Here is a 15,875-nt window from a genome sequence, read left to right on the forward strand (position 1 = left end):
TTGATACTGACACAAAGGCACAGGCCTACAGAAATATTTTATTGTCATCAGATGTAGCTTTCACACTACCAGCATCTATAGAATGATTTTGATCAGCATTTTATTGTTCATAGCAGAGGGCTCTCTCAACTTGTTATATTTTACAGTTTGTCAAATGATACGATTTTGTAGTCTTTGCATACACATGCACCACTCGAAAGCCTGAAACCACAGAGCCCCCCCACATAACAAATCCCAATTTAACCCCTGCCTACATTCACTCAATCTTCTTAATCACAAAGTGAAAGTTATCAGCCTTTTATTTTGCATGAATAAATGCCATTACCAGAACATCCAAATCTATTGGTCTGTTATAAAATATAAATATCACTGCATGAACTACATATTGGCACATATAGTCTGAACTATTTGTACAGGTTACTCATTTCGAAGGCTGCATCCTCCGGAGGTCGCATTTGAAGGCTGTATACGTCATTGAGGCCGGCTCATTTAAGAAAGAAAATACAGCATTTTGCACCTCATGAGGAATAACCATCAATTTTATTATGGTTACTTTTCTTAAATAAGACATCCTTCGATGTATGCCTTCAAATGCGAGCTCCGGAGGACGCAGCCTCTGAAATGAGACGCAGATTCGAACAGTAACAAAGGCGCCAGTTTTACCATTTCAATTCCAGCATGAGTCCTTGTCTTTTGGAAGTGCATGCAAAGTGGATTTGCTTTCACACCGTAAAGATGTCATGTCAACATGTCAACAACACAAACCAAACTCTTCCAGTCTCAGCTTTTTGAAGTGTTTGAAGGCGGGTCAAAATAGATGTTGTTTGTGAGCAACCGGCTGCCATTACGCTAATTTTTACATTGTTATGTAGGTTTGTAACAGGAAGCGAGACTGGAATTGCTCATTTCGGCAGTTCAGAATCAATTCATTCTTTAAGGCAAAATTACTTTTTTTATCCTTCACTTTGATCTTTAAAAACAATGTGACAAAAACACACGCAAGTTCGACCCAAATGTTTAATGTCATGATTGTTACCATCTATTTGCATTAGTTTATATCCAGCTGGTTGCTTTTATTGATTCGTTATGCAGCAAAGTTGCATAATTAAAACTAGTGTCATGAGAAAGCAAACTGTATTGTCATGCAGCAGACATATATAAACAAATCAGAAATGCATTTGATTTCAGTTCTCTTTTAACATCACTGTAATACAATACAAATCTTATTTAAATAATAATCAGTGTTTTAAAATGGAAGCAAATAATGTATACATACATACAATATGTGTCTAATGCAGTGTTGTGCCAGTTCATACCTAAAGAGAACTAGCTCAAAGTTCAGTTCACACAGATGATAATGAACTAGTTCATGTTCATAGTTCTTTTTTTTTTTAAATGAACTAAGTTCACATATCTAAAAATGAACTAGTTCACGTTCATTTGTTAAATTCTTTTTAAGATAGGCCACTATCTTACTCAATAGAACCTCTTTACCATCCATTACCAGCTGCAAATCACTGCAACTCCAAAACTAATCAAAATTATTGTACCAATAAACAAGAGACAATTATTATAGCCAGGAGAAAAATAATATTTACCCCTTAAATAATGTGTAATCATGATATGTAGAAATTGGAAAAAACAAGGTGCAGTCAAGGTATACTGTATGTTCAGTGAAACTTTTATTTAGCCAGCATGAACCAAATTACAGGACTTAAAAATAAGGTATATTCAGGTTCATGGGGAAAAGATCAGTCTACTGACAAAAATCCAGCATATTCTGAACGGCAGTAACTATGTAAACCAGACCAAAGTAGTCATGTACTGTAATGTAAACTTAGCTTGGGCTTACCCTGCTTAATGTGCAATACTCAACCAACACATTTTCACACCTTCAAAAGGAAGTAAACAGTGAACAGCAGGTCCTTTACTAAATGCAGTGAGCTTAACTTGGGTGGGTGTGCTTGGCGGCGGTCCTCTCTTCGTTAATGATTTCTTGCGTTCATCATTCAGTCGCAGATATTTGCCAAGATAGCTCGGATGGCGTAACTCGATGTGTCGTTTCAAATTTGAACTCGATGTGGCTGACGTACGTACTTGTTTGTTTAGTCCCGGTGGGCACAGTTTGCACAAAAACGTGAGGTTTTTTCCGTCTGAGTCTTCCTTTGTTTGTACATAAAACTCTGCTAAGTGCTCTTCAAAACTGGCTTCAGCTGTAGCTAAGTTTGAATCACGTGAACTAGTACTAGCACTAGTCATGATGCTGCACCATCAAGGTGTTTGCTGTAAACAGTCGTGTCGTAAAACCTGAGTTTTCAAATGAGCGTGAACGTGAACTGCGCATGCTGCTCATTCCTGCCAGAGTGAGCGCCGCTCTCGTTCATTGAATGAAAAGTGACTCGTTCAGTTCAGCGTTCGGCGAAAATATGAACGCGTTCAGTGAACGTCGTTCATTGAACGCGTTCATGCACAACACTGGTCTAATGTCAATGCTATGGCCTTTGTGTATATATTTAAAGATGGTCATTGGATTTATGCATTTATGCATTTAGCATGACTGTTTGGATTTATATGAAATGGTAACACTTTATAATAAGATTCCATCAGTAAGGTTAATGAAAGTATTGTTCATTGTTAATTTCAACATTTCAACATTTTAAGTGCAGTTCCTCATTGAACGTTTTCAGAAACTGTATTTTTGTAGGCTATGAATTGTATTTTTATTGGACTACTGACGACTGTAGGGTTCAGTGAGTGAAGGGTCGCACATCGGTCGAGAAGTGCACCACGTCTTTAAAATTAGTACACATTGTCTTCTTTGGGGCTGTTCACACAGAACGCGCTTTTCTGCGTTACTTTTTCTTTGTTTTTCTATGTAAACATGCGCTAGAAGGACGTGCAGAACCGTTGCGCTCGCGTCTTGATGCATGACATGGCGTTCTAAAGCCATGAATCAGTTCAGCTAAGTTAAAAAAAGTTTTAAAAAGCGTCTCGAGACCTTGCGGTTTCCCCCATTCCACTGCCCGCGTCTCGCGTTTTTCAAAGCAAAAACGCGTTGTGTACGCACACAGGCAGTCCGTCCGCGTTGTCCAGATACTGATACTTAGTTGTTTGCTGCTAGACGCAGCGCGTCGTAATGAACTTAACGCGCAGGACCGCACATGTATTCAAATCAAAGCGATGTTAAAGGGACAGTCATCATCACATTATAAAATGCGGTTATATTTTTTCCGGCATCACCGGGGCCCCCCTCAGCCCGGGGCCCTGGGCTTAAGCCCAGGTAAGCCCGTGCATTAATGCGGCCCAGATGTTCTGTTGTTATTATTTTGGTAAATTTTGACTAGTTGTAGCTTTAAAATATGGACCTTCTTGAATTTTTGACTAAACAATTGACTTTGTATAAAAACGTATGAATATGAACATTTGATTACTGTATTTTTCTATTACATTTACATTTGAATAATAATCATCTGTGCTAGCTACAGCCATGGGAGGTCTCTGACTAAATACTGATACCTAGTGGTCAAAAGCAATAGCAAACGTAATAGGTCATTATTATTAAATTGCAGACAAAGAATTTGGATAGCTAGCTTGACTTGTTTGGTGTGGAATGGGTGCGGTAGGGGCCCCGACCTCATATTCTTTCATAGGGCCCAAAATTGCTAGCGGCAACTTCTACTAAGTTCCCTGTTAATTGGGTTACTTGACTGAAACGTTATTTCAAAATGAATACTTCAAGTTTATTTATTTTTTTATTTGAAAAGGATCCCCATTAGCTGATGCCGAAACAACAGCTAGTCTTCCTGGGGTCCAAACAATACATACAACATCCAATAATTACAATCACAATTACTACAAATATATCATAATAAAAAAAAAATAATAAAAAAAAAAAAAATATATATATATATATATATATATACACAAACAACATAGCACACAATCCAACCTTACTCAACCAATCCAAACAATATTATGATGTTGAAAACAAATACAATCTTAGTCTTTTTTTAAAACCAGTTTTTCCCTTGATTTCACGAACCTCAACTGGAAGATTATTCCATAACACAATTGACCTGTACATCACAGTTCTCTTCATAGAGTCAGATTTAGGTAGGGGTAAAAAAATCTGTCCACTATTCGCCCCTCTTGTATAATGTAAATGCATATCAGAATAATATATTATTTTGTCATAAAGAAATTTAGGAGTCTGAGTGTTAATGATTCTATGAAATTATACTAACATATTGTCAGACAGTCTATGCTTAATCATCAGCCAAGCAAGACGTTCATGCATCTCTACTACACTAGTTCTCAAAGAACACCTTAGAACAAGCCTTGCAGCCTTGTTTTGAGCCACTTGTAGTTTTTTTTAAATGACTACTAGATGCAGCAGACCATACAACAGAACAATAATCCAAATAACACAAAACCAATGTACAAACAACCCGACTAAACAACTGTGAATTTAAAAAATGTGCACATTTACGCGTTACTGCCACAGCTCTACCCATTTTAGCCACAACTTTATTAATGTGATCAGACCATGATAATGTAGAATCAAGCCAAAGACCAAGAAGCTTCACCTTTTTTACTTGCTTGCTGTACATTTTGACTATTTACTTGTAAATTAATTTTAGGATTATCAGATAATCTATACTTAGAACCAAATATTATGCTCACAGTTTTTGAAATATTTAGAACAAGTTTATTTGTTTTGATCCAATTATACAATTTGCTAATCTCACAGGACAGAACATGATTAAGCTCTGAACATGTAGAGGCTGCATAATAAAGAGTAGAATCATCAGCAAACATAGTCAACTTAGCTTTACTGAGTATATATGGCATATCATTTATGAAAATTGAAAATAATAAAGGTCCAAGGCAACTACCTTGAGGAACACCACACTCCAGGGACTTGCTACCAGATAATGCACCATTAAAATAAACTCTTTGCGACCTCTCCGACAAATAGCTCTTAAACCACTTAATTGCCGGGGAAGCAAAGCCATAACTAATAAGTTTGGAAATCAAAATTTCATGGTCAATCACATCAAAGGCAGCACTGAAGTCTAATAATAGTGTACCCACTAGCCTTGATTTATCAATCGATGCTTGCCAGCTATCCAACATTTGTGTCATAGCAGTGCAGGTTGAATGACCCTTCCTATATGCATGTTGAAACATCGTAGTCAATTCATTGTTAGAAAAGTAATCTTGCACTTGCTCAAATACAATTTTTTCCAACAATTTACTTAGAACAGGCAAAATGCTAATAGGCCTGCTATTTAGACCACATAAAGTTGCTTTTTGTGTCTTTGGGTAAAGGAATTATCTTACTCTCTTTCCAAAGTTTTGGACACTCACTACCTATCAAACATCTGTTAAAAATGTGACAGATTGGTTTAGAAATATGTCTAGCTGATAACTTCAACAGCCTACTATCTAAGTTGTCCAAACCAGCCGACCCGCCCACCATCAAAGATCTCAGCAGCATTTCCACCTGCACAACATTAACCCGCTGAAATTCAAATGTACACAGTTTATCTTTCATAATACACTTTTCAATTAGCTCATTCGAGTTAAAATCAACAGTATGTTTCATTGTCTCTCTAATGTTAGAAACCTTAGTAACAAAGTAATCATTAAAATAATTCGCAATCTGTATTGGCTTAGTCAAATAAACTCCATTCAATTCAACAAAAGAAGTACCCATAGATTTTTTCCCCATAATTTCATTGAATACATTCTCTTACTATCTGTACCACAGTCTTCAATTCTCTTCTGAAAATATTTTTTCTTTTTCACTCTGTTCACCTTGGTCACCTTATTCCTTAAAATACAATAAAATTTTCTATCCTCAAGAGAGTCTGAAAGAACCACAACCTTTTTAGCCTCATCCCTTTGAGCCATTAAGCTCCTTAACTCGTTATTAAACCTAGGAGCACCATTGGCTTTAACTGTAAATTTCTTTAATGGGGCATGATTATTGACTACTCTCATAAAACAATCCATAAATAAATTGAGTGATGCATCCGCATCATTAATGTCACTTATCAAATTCCATTTAATATTATCCAATTCATTTAGAAAACTCTCCTCATTAAATCCCCTATAAGATCTTTTCATAATGATTTTAGGACAGGCTCTAGGTAACTTAGTTCTCCTAGAGACAGCAATACAGTTGTGATCACTAAAACCAATTGTTACAGAAACAGGAGTAGAGCACATATCAGGATTATTAGTATAAATATGATCAATACATTTTGATGTTAAAAATCCTGTATTGTTACTAGAAATTCTTGTTGGTTGATCCATTAATTGAGATAAACCACAAGTGTCTGTCATAGTTTTAAGCTTATTCCTCAAAGGACAAGCATCAGACAGCCAATCAATATTTAAATCACCCATCCAGTATAGTTCTCTATTTTCCTCAGTCACCCTGTCTAACATATTACATAAACCATTTACATACTCTATCCTGGCACTAGGTGGCCTATAACAACAACCAAGAATAATCGGTTTTAAATATGGAAGTTGAACCTGTAACCATAACACTTCAACACCATCAACCATTAAATCATGTCTCAATTTAACAGAGAAATGATCATGTATATAAATAGCAACACCACCTCCAAACCTATTTCGATCATTTCTATAAATTGAGAACCCCCCTATATCAACATCTGAGTCATCTATGAAATGATCCAGATGAGTTTCAGAAATCATAAGTATATCAATTTTGTTTGATTGCAAAAATAAAGACAAATCTTGAATTTTGTTTCTTATACTACATATGTTAATATGTGCAAGTATTAAACCTTTAGGTAGTTTGTTTATACTGGTCATCATAATTAAAATTAATTATAATCTGGTTAAATATCTTATACACAGAGTTATTTTATCATCATCAAGTAAGCTACATACACTGTAAAAAATGACCGTGATTTTAACAGTAAAAGACTGTAAAAATGCTGCGGTGAAAAACTGTTAATTGGTTTACAGAAAGTTTCCGTACTATATACGGTGAATAACTGTAATAGATCTAAAGGTACATTTAATGTAATTTTACGGTAAAATACCGTTAAATTCACAGTTTTTGAAAGTGAAAAATAACAATTCATTGTAAAATTTACAGTGAAAAACCGTAAATTGACATTCCCACAATTCCCTGCGTGACACTTCACATTTGATATATTTTTGTTGAAATAACTCTGTTTCTTCTTAGTTTTTCTCATTTTTTTCTAATCAGTTATGTACATTAGGGTTTTATGTTACATCTAATGTTGTTAAATTAATGTTTATTGCATTTTTAAAATTTCATGCATGTTACCATGATGGTGTTTAGTGTGTGTGTGAATGACACTGTGTGCACCTTCTATATATTAGTATTGTCCTCCTCAGCTTGTGGAAAAGCTGCTTGTGATGAACTTTGATTCATCATGTGACTCTCATCACCACTGGGTTTGGTGACTGTCAGTGTATTATAAAGATACAAAACAGATATTAGTACTTCATTAGGTTGGTAAATTAACATTATATCAGTTAATGAAATATGTTATTTTACTGTAAATTTTACTGGGATTTTTTTTACAGTGTACTGAAATCCAATGTTAAATATACATATTTAAAATGTAAAATTCACATGTAACTCCGTAAGTATGTTTACGGTTTGATGTCATTTTTACAGTATTGTTCTGGTAACCACAGCTGCCGGTATTTTTCCGTAGAAACAACGGGATTTTTTTTACAGTGTACGTAGAAGTCCTACACACAGCCACACATACATATAAACAAACATATATAAAATTATACTTTAAAACTCATTAGGGCAATAACTGACTTTGTCCAGCCCTTGGGGTGATAATCAGTTTATCATACTTCAAACTCGCTTTATCACCTCTTTCTCTGGCAGCTTTCACCTTCGGCCACAACTCTTTCCTCCTCAGTTGTACAGCTTCAGAAAAATCTTCATTAATGTAGATCCTGGTGCCCTTTAGTTTCTTAGCAGAAGAAAGAATCCGCTCTTTGTCTTTAATGCGAAGAAGCTTAACAACAATTTTCCTTGGCCTTCCGCTGTCCTGAAACCAAGTCTCTGGGCATGCTCAATATCCATGTTTAATCCATCTAAGCCCAAGTTTTTTGTAAACATTTCTCGCACCTTTTTCTCTGATTCACACCAATTCTCTCCTTTCTCATCCGCAATGCCATTAATTAAAATATTTGTTCTCCTATTCTGGTTTTCAATATAGTCCAGCTTGTTGAACATTTCATCCAATTCCCACTTGGAAGTAGTGATGTTGGTCTCAAATGTCCTTATCTTTGCCTCTAACTCAGTGCATCCCATCCTTTCCTCTTCAAACTTTGTTTGGGTAAATTCCAAGCTGGTCTTCAATTCCTGTACATCTCTAATAACACCATCCAATCTTTTATTAGTTCCGTCAATAATCAGCTGAATGAAGCATTTAAAATTATCTTGCTGCTGCAATAACATATCTTTGTAGATCCCTCTCTGCTGCTCCATCAACTGGGAGAGTACACTCATTGTAACAACCGCATCCTCCTCACAAGGAGATGTTTTAACATTTTTAGGAGGCATAATATATCTTACCAGGATGTACCCGAAGTTGATGGAAGTTGCAAATGTTGATGGTGACAGATCTGTTTTTCAAGGTCTTAGTAGGCCCAAAAGCCCCTCAACTTGGGCTACAGCACAAGCTCGACGTATAATGGAAATATTGTCCCAATATTGCAACTCAATTAAGTATAAAATGCAACTTGAGTCAAATAACAACTAAATTTGAGAATACCCAAAAGGATTCAGTAGATTTTTGTTAGATTCCAAAAATCCAGGTTCTCAGAGAAAACTATATATATATATATATATATATATATATGCAATACATGTGTTTTCTTTGAGACACAACATTAATCTGAAGTTAAACCTGCCTTCTGGTAGGTTTAATTTAAGCCTCAATTTAGTCCTGGAGTCGCTCTAGTCTTCCTCCAGGAAATCAGCTTATTAAACTCTGGACTATACTAAGTCTAGGACTATTTTAAACCATGACAGAGAAAGCATATTTCTGTTAATCTGGTTTAAAAGGCCATTTTATTCCTGGACAAGGCTTAATCTCTGTCCTCTGTCCCAATGGATGATCTTTCCTTGAAACATTTAATCTTTCATGAGTTTTTTACTTTGTGTTTTCAGTGCTGATTTCAAACATCCACTCTGGACACACTGAAGGTGAGTGAATTTGATTCATAAACTTCATCACAAATGGGTGATTCTGTTACAAACCAGGAGCCGGATTCATGAAACATTCTGAAGAATAAAATTATTCTTCACTGCTATTTTCTTCTTGCTTTATTACTTAAGAAAAACAGATATATATTGTATTCCCAAAAATGTTTAAGATTTTTCTTATCTTCTTAATATTGATCTTCAGACAAAATTTAAGTTTAATTAAGTATTCATATTCCTGAAAAGAATGTTCTTAAAATAATCATAAATAACTTCTTAAATTCAGGATAACCTCCAACCTGTCTTAAATTTCTAGTAATTTATCTTTCTTAAGAACTTTCTTAACTTCTTTAAGAAGATTTTTCATGAATCCAACCCCAGCAGAGAAAAGGAGTGATGATTATAAATACATCTTTTTAAACAAGTTATATAATGATTCATGTGTTGTGACTATAAAACCACACAGACAGTTCTGATGTGTGACAAAAACACCAAAAACATTCACTGATTTCTTCAGATATATTGCACGGCCAAAGTTTGTTATAAAGAATATAGAAAAACAAACTATCTTTTGACATTTACTTTGTTTTTAAAATTAGTGACTCTACAGACACCACAAAAACTTTGAACAGATTTAATAAAAATGAGTTTCTGAACCTGCAGTAACAAAGTCCTCTAAACTACAACAACAGTTTGAAACACTTTGTTATCTGATACTGTGTGTCATTCGGACGGGACTAGTTTTCCAAACGACGTTTGAGTAACAATTCTTATCAACCTACGTCTGTGATTTTATGTACGGATTCGGAGGGGACTAACATCTCCGTGTTTATTACCGAGGTAGGAGTGTTTGTGTTTTACATGTGGGCATTTCAGAAGATCACGTGTTCAGAATGCGTGGATTGCGTATGATCATATGAACTAAACATATCATCATGATTTAATAGAACTGGGTTCTTATAATAAACCCACTGGAATAAAAAGTTTTAACTTATATAATTTACACGTTATGTAATTAAGTGCAGAAATGAAAGTACTCTTACCTGAAACTGATATTACAGTAGCCAGTCTTAACAGTTTACGTGATTTGGCTCTTCTTGTTGATTTATTTTTTTTATTTCTTCGCAGTGTACCAAACACATCTACATCCATTATCGGTGCGCAAAAAGCAGAAACTTAAATGCCGGCACGATAGCGAGAGATTGTACGGTAGTTCACGTTGACCAAAACACACAAGAAAAAGCGTTTTGGAAAAAACATTTTCGGAAATCACAGACATTCGCATTCGGACGGGATTAGATTTCTCTGAGGACCGCCGAGTTTGACGAAAAACAGTTAGGTAATTTGCTCTGGAATTTTTACAGAGGTCGTGTGAGAAAAAGACAGACATGGCAGATTCAGACGGGAATAAAATCTCAAAGTACGTCTGTGAAACAGACATTTCTCTAACGTCCCCCTGTGGGTCCGTGTACGTTTTGATAGTTTGTTTTCCAATTTGAAATGAAATACGCAGAAACGAGAAAACGGTCGTTTCCCGTTTTATCGTTTGTTAAAAAAAAAACGAAAAAACGAGATTTTGACTCGATTTTCGTTTTTTCGGGTCACGGATAGAAAATGGAAACACGACTTCAAAACTCGTTTTCCACATGTGGGCGGTCATTACACGCCCCTTTCAGCCGATTGGTCAATCAAATCTGAGCCAGTGACGTCATCTTCAGTTCGTTCAACAAAATAACAGTCCTCTGCCGCTATATCAGTAGATGTCATAAATCGGCTTCCTTCTGTGCAACTTAACGCGTATTTCACAGAAATATTTATTTCAGAAATGTTAATCAGCACACAGACTGTTGTAATGTTGTTTGTAGTTTAATATGCATAGTTGAAACTGCACTACCCACACAGAGGAGCGGATGAAAAGCAATTTAACATTTAAAAATAAATTTTTTTTATTTTATTCTATTTTGAATAAATAGCATAAATCACAATATATAAGTAGTGTAAGCAATTTTGAAAAACGAACAATAGCTCATCTCTATTTATTTATTTTATTTAGCCTAACATTGTCTGCTGAATATAGGCTAATGTTAATAACCCTTTGGTTAAAAGATTAAGGGAATATGTAAAGATCAAACATTAAAGATCGAAATTACAGCTACATAGCTATTTTAGTTATGACAAAAATAATATATAAATGTTAAGCCAAAACGAATTAATGTAAAGCTGAACTGAAACAGAAACCGGCGTTATAACTAGCTACCTCTCTAATTTGACACAAATCCAAATGTTTCAATATTCACGATTTGGAGGCTAAACTATATTTATTATTTAAACGCTTTTATTGTAGCCTACACAGACTATTTAAAATGAGCAGTATAACTTTTTATATATAGGCCTACACTTAACAAGCTGTGATGTCAAGTTACTAAAACTGATGTTGTGTGTGCGTGAGGCGCCGACGCGTTCACTTGAATTTTCTTATAAAAGCGGAAACAACTTAAAATACTCAGACATTTATGGTCAAATATATGTAACACCATTCGAATCTGTGAAGGGTTAAATAGGCCTATTATTTTTGTACACTCACAATAAAAACAAAACATTGCTTGTACAATAAACAAAGACATTTTCTGCCGTCTCGGTTTCCTTTCTGTGAACTTCTCAAAAATGAACCGACACTCATATTGTCGCATTTTTTCCCCTTTCATTTTGGTAATATATTAATTAAGTGAAATAAATTTCGCGCATAGACATAGGCTATTTATTCCTTTTATATAATTGAATCCTTTGTTCTCCGTTCACAGAAGCGCTGCAGGTGCGTGATGATGATGAATCCTCATGTTCTGTTGTTTATTCTGCTATTTGTTCATGCAGGCTAAAACTAAACCCCTGGGATTTTTTTAATGATTCACAAATTTCGTTTAATTCTAATTTAATATAATCTTGTCGGTTAATGAAACGATGATCGCATCAGTTGAAAGTCAGGGGGGAAAAACAGAAATTATATTGACGGCAACAATAATTTTCGTTTAGTTTAAGTTTTTCAAAACATCCACAGAACTGCATAAATTTTCCCGCTGTTTAAGCCACGAATATTTACAAAATAAAATAATTACAAAGATGATAAAAGATAATACAATAATTACAAAGATAATAAAAGTTCTATGTTTAATATACGAGAGTTTTTGTTTTGCTGTTGTCCACTAAAGCAATTGACGCAGAATCGCCAATAGCCGTTAAATCGAAATTGAAAGTAAAATGTTCAGGGCCATTTATAGCTAATTCATTCAAAAGCGAAGGAAAGACAGAAAAAGTGAGGATAGCAAGTAAGCTGTGACATAAAATAATGTTCACTGTGTTCATAAAAGTGTTTAATTTAAGAGATAAAATCTGTATATCCATTTATAAGCCAAGGAAAACTAAAAAGCCCCCCGATGGTGATACCGTTATTAGGTGTTGCCACCTAGTGGATAGCCTATTTTCTAATATGACTGCATAGTCTACTGCAAGGAATGCGTCTGCTAAATGATTGAATTTAAATGTATAAAATGTTTCAAAACATTAAAATAATAATAAAAAAAAAAGAGTGCAGTAGCCACTGATCTATAGAGAATAGTCTATCATTATGTATAGCCTATTGATCGGTGGTAGTAGCCCAAAGGATGTCATGCGCTTAACAGATGTAGAGGCATTTACATTTTACATTTTAAAAACACAATGACAGCTTAAAAACAGACTTAATTAAATTTACTTTAGGTTTTTTAAACTTTTTTTTTTATCTGTGCAAATATTTCTGTGAAATACGCGTTAGGTTGCACAGAAGAAAGCCGATTTATGACATGTACTGATATAGCGGCAGAGGACTGTTATTTTGTTGAACGAACTGAAGATGACGTCACTGGCTCAGATTTGATAGACCAATCGGCTGAAAGGGGCGTGTAATGACCGCCCACATGTGGAAAAAGAGTTTTGAAGTCGTGTTTCCGTTTTCTATCCGTGACCCGAAAAAAACGAAAATCGAGTCAAAATCTCGTTTTTTCGGTTTTTTTAACAAACGAAAAAACGGGAAACGGCCGTTTTCTCGTTTCTGCGTATTTCATTTCAAATTGGAAAACAAACTATCACAACGTACACGGACCCCCTGTGAAACTAGTCCCGTCCGAATAGGGCTTTAGACTGCTGGTGTAGATGAAGGTGGTGTGAAACCCTGCTTTAAGCTCAGAGCTTCTAACCTAAAGGATGAGGGTTTGAATGAACCCGTCATGTGCTGCTCTGAGACACAAAGGCTGAGGATCCAAACACAGTATTTATTAGAAGGGTAATCCACAAACATAATTCACAAAACAGACAAAAGTTAATAAACAGTCCAAACAGATATCAGGACAGGAACTCAGGCAGATCAAGAGACAAAATCCGGAGAACAGGCAAAGGGTCAAATCCAGGGAAACAGATGAACAATGTTGCGCTCAGAAATGCAGTGATGACACGTACAAGACTTCACAGAGAATGACTGAGAAAACCAGGATTATATACACAGAGTTAACAAGATTAAAGAGACACAGCTGAATCAACGGCTGTTTTGGGAAATGTAGTCCATGATAGAGGGGCAATGGTCTGGGGTGGAGTGACCTCTGGTGGCTATCAAGGGCACTCCAGCTGGTGATCATGACTGAACCTCACATAGGCTGATCTTTGAACAGTTTTTGTCCTTCAACTCTTTGTATTGCGCTGACGAATGTTCACCTTGTTTGTTTCTTGTTTCCAGCAGCTCTGTTACATTGTCTGTGAAATATAAGTGCACTAATAATTTACCAGAGAGAGAATGAGATCTGCTGAAAAACTTTCACATCTCATGCTTCACTGACTTTATATTGACAGATCCTCCCAAAACAACTCTGACTGTTGAGCCACAGAGTTCAGTGTTCACTGGAGACTCAGTTACTCTCAGATGTGACATATATGATGATGGAGTCACTAGCTGGTGGTACTACTGGTTTAAAGGAGTTTTATTCATGGTTACCACTGAACTACAGGGACTCACATTCAGGTCTGTTTCTGAGTCTGATGCTGGTAAATACTTCTGTTATGGATCAGAGAAAGGAGGATCACGCAGATCACACTACAGTGATGTTACACTGACAGTATCAGGTGAGTTTGATCATCTCTTCATAAACACACACAAGTTTATCATGTTATTAATCAGTGATTTCTTTTCAGAGCAGTTTTAAGTGTTTCTCCACAGAAGTGGTTGATTTTGACAGAAGGTTTGTTTATAACTTTGAAATTTAACTTTAAAGGCACAATATGTAAGATTTTTTGATTAAAATATCCTAAAACCACTAAAACAATGTTATATATTTTGTTGACTTGTGTACTTACATTATCCCAAACGTTTCCAACAATGTTTGAATCCAGACAAATGAGCAGTTTTATCCAGGACACGGACCGTATCATTGTGTCGCCTGTCAATGACATCATATCATAAACACTGAATGAACATCTACAGAGAGCAACACTTCACTTTATCTTCATTTAGTGTTTTATAAGTAACTGTTCATACAATAAAAACAGCACATTTTAGTATTTGTATTTATTATATTATTTATCACATTATATTTATTGTTTGTTGTTGTACAGAAAGACCAAAAGCCAAAGTGTCCATTAAACCTGATCAACATGGAGGAGACTCAGTCACTCTCAGATGTGACATATATGCTGATGGAGTCACTAGCTGGAGGTACTACTGGTTTAAAGGAGGTTCATTCATGGTTTCCACTGAACTACAGGAACACACATTCAGGCCTGTTTCTGAGTCTGATGCTGGTAAATACTTCTGTTATGGATCAGAGAAAGGAGGATCACGCAGATCACACCGCAGTGATGAAGTTACACTGACAGTATCAGGTGAGTTTGATCATCTCTTCATAAACACACACAAGTTTATCATGTTATTAATGAGTGATTTCTCAATGTCAGATCCCAGAGCAGTTTTAAGTGTTTCTCCTCAGAAGTGGTTGACTGAAGGAGATCCAGTGACTCTGATCTGTGAGGTTAAAGGCTCCTCTACAGGCTGGACATTCAGCTGGTTCACTGTAACTAAAGTCTCATCAGGTCAGTTATAATGTGCTTCATCAGGATTAACTGGTTCATTGAAGTGAAATATATAATTTAATACCCAATCCTCCATTACAGTCACTCCTCTGTAACAACATAAGAGCCATTGATCAAACCCTGATTTAAACAACCTAAACATATTGAGTTACACCAATGTAACAGAGTTTATTCAGGTTCAAGTTTTGATACAAATGTAATTTATAAGGGCCAGATCCAATAGAAGTTGTTCCTTAAAGTGTTAACTTCACATTATCTTATTTTACAGACTTCAGAGATCGTTATAAGCTGCTCTCAGACAGCAGCAGAGGATCTGGAGGAAAATACACTGTCAGTTCTGCTACTGTAAATCACACTGGAGTTTATGTGTGTGGAGCAAAGAGAGAAAAAACAGCCTATAAAACAAAATACAGCAACAAACAACCACTGTGGGTCACTGGTGAGTTCAAACAGAACTTAAACGATGGGTTTGTCTTTAATAAAGGAAGTTAAATATGTAATATTTATAAATTATAGCTGTAAT

General features: G+C 35.5%; 1 protein-coding gene across 1 annotated transcript in view; it reads left to right on the forward strand.

Annotated features, from left to right (window-relative positions):
• LOC125263168 (Fc receptor-like protein 3) overlaps positions 1 to 15,875 on the forward strand; it is a 43,977-nt gene that overhangs the window by 3,120 nt on the left and 24,982 nt on the right. Inside the window, 4 exon segments of the mRNA XM_048182089.1 lie at positions 9,212 to 9,247; positions 14,879 to 15,145; positions 15,218 to 15,352; positions 15,621 to 15,791. Coding sequence (XP_048038046.1) covers positions 9,212 to 9,247; positions 14,879 to 15,145; positions 15,218 to 15,352; positions 15,621 to 15,791 — 609 coding nt within the window.

The sequence above is a fragment of the Megalobrama amblycephala genome, linkage group LG2 (assembly GCF_018812025.1).
Source record: "Megalobrama amblycephala isolate DHTTF-2021 linkage group LG2, ASM1881202v1, whole genome shotgun sequence".
NCBI lineage: Eukaryota > Metazoa > Chordata > Actinopteri > Cypriniformes > Xenocyprididae > Megalobrama > Megalobrama amblycephala.